Source organism: Trypanosoma rangeli (assembly GCF_003719475.1).
Source record: "Trypanosoma rangeli strain AM80 chromosome Unknown Tra_15.4_contig_00605, whole genome shotgun sequence".
In the NCBI taxonomy this organism is placed as follows: domain Eukaryota; phylum Euglenozoa; class Kinetoplastea; order Trypanosomatida; family Trypanosomatidae; genus Trypanosoma; species Trypanosoma rangeli.
In genome coordinates this window covers 1-952 of record NW_021706324.1, presented here as the reverse complement: position 1 = coordinate 952, position 952 = coordinate 1, and the positions used below count along the sequence as shown (strand labels likewise).

The window sequence follows — 952 nt, the reverse complement described above, 5'->3', positions numbered from 1 at the left end:
GCGTCGATTTCTGGTGGCAGCGTACGCGGGTGGGCAGTGTTCCGCAAATGCCAGGGACGCTGGGGTGCGCTGCGGAGTGGGCCAACGAGTCCTCTGTGGAGGCCACCGCTGACGATACGAGGCGCGCTCTCTTCGACACAGGGGGATCGCCGTCACCGAGCCGCTCTTCTGTGGGCGCCGCAATTTTTATGGCACGTTTCTCCACCCGTTTGGCTACCACGCTGCGAAGCGGCTGTGGCACAACCAGCGCCCATGCCGTTTGTTTGCATCTGGCAGCAGGTCACCGCTCACTTCGGCGGGCTGCGATTTCGCTGTGTGCATGGATGCGGAAGTGGGACGTTCTGCGCGGGTTCCGTCCTGCCCCGGGCGCGGGCCACGCAACTGTCGAAACGAGGGGCGACGGTCCCAGGGCCGCACTGCTGTAGGGGCATGGCGGCGGTACTGCGAGTGGCGCGTGTCGTGTACGCTTCCGGATGTGGCGGTCATCAGGTACCGTGTACCGCGTACGGTGGGGGAGTGGTGGCTGCGTCTGGTTTTTGTCGCGTGAGTTTTGTGTGCCGCTGGGCCTGTCGCCACGGTGGTGGCTTTCGCTGTCGCGTGGGTGTGCTTCACCCCCGAGATGGCGGGGGCGGGGAGGTGCGGTCGCGGCCACACCGCGGGGTCCCGGATTTTTTGTTGTGCGCAGGCGAGCGCCACGTGCGGGTGTGGGCCGTTTCTTGCGGTGGTGCGCGCCTCCGTCTCCATCGTTTGCCTGTTTGCTCGTTTGTGCCCACGCCCGCGTGTGTGCTGCTGCACTGCACGGCAACTGCCTGCGCCTGCGCCGGGCAGCTGCGTTGGTGTGTTGTTCACGTTGCCCCTGGCGAAGCCGCGGGCCGCCTTGCCGCGGTGCCTCGCGGAGGGTGAGGCCAGTGACCGGCAGTTGGTGCCTTCGACTTGTTGTTGGTTGATGGTT

At 66.3% G+C, this 952-nt stretch overlaps 2 protein-coding genes across 2 annotated transcripts; both read left to right on the top strand.

Annotated features, from left to right (window-relative positions):
• Positions 1-2: 2 nt before the first annotated feature.
• TraAM80_09526 (uncharacterized protein) lies at positions 3-425 on the top strand (the record flags this gene model as incomplete). Its single annotated transcript, XM_029386205.1, has 1 exon — positions 3-425. A coding segment is annotated over one exon (423 nt), but the record flags the coding sequence as incomplete, so codon positions are not given.
• A 4-nt stretch (positions 426-429) lies between these two features.
• TraAM80_09525 (uncharacterized protein) lies at positions 430-903 on the top strand (the record flags this gene model as incomplete). The annotated part of the gene is made up of 1 exon (XM_029386204.1): positions 430-903. The coding sequence occupies one exon, from the start codon at positions 430-432 to the stop codon at positions 901-903; it is 474 nt and encodes a 157-aa protein (XP_029234044.1).
• Between the last annotated feature and the right edge of the window lie 49 nt (positions 904-952).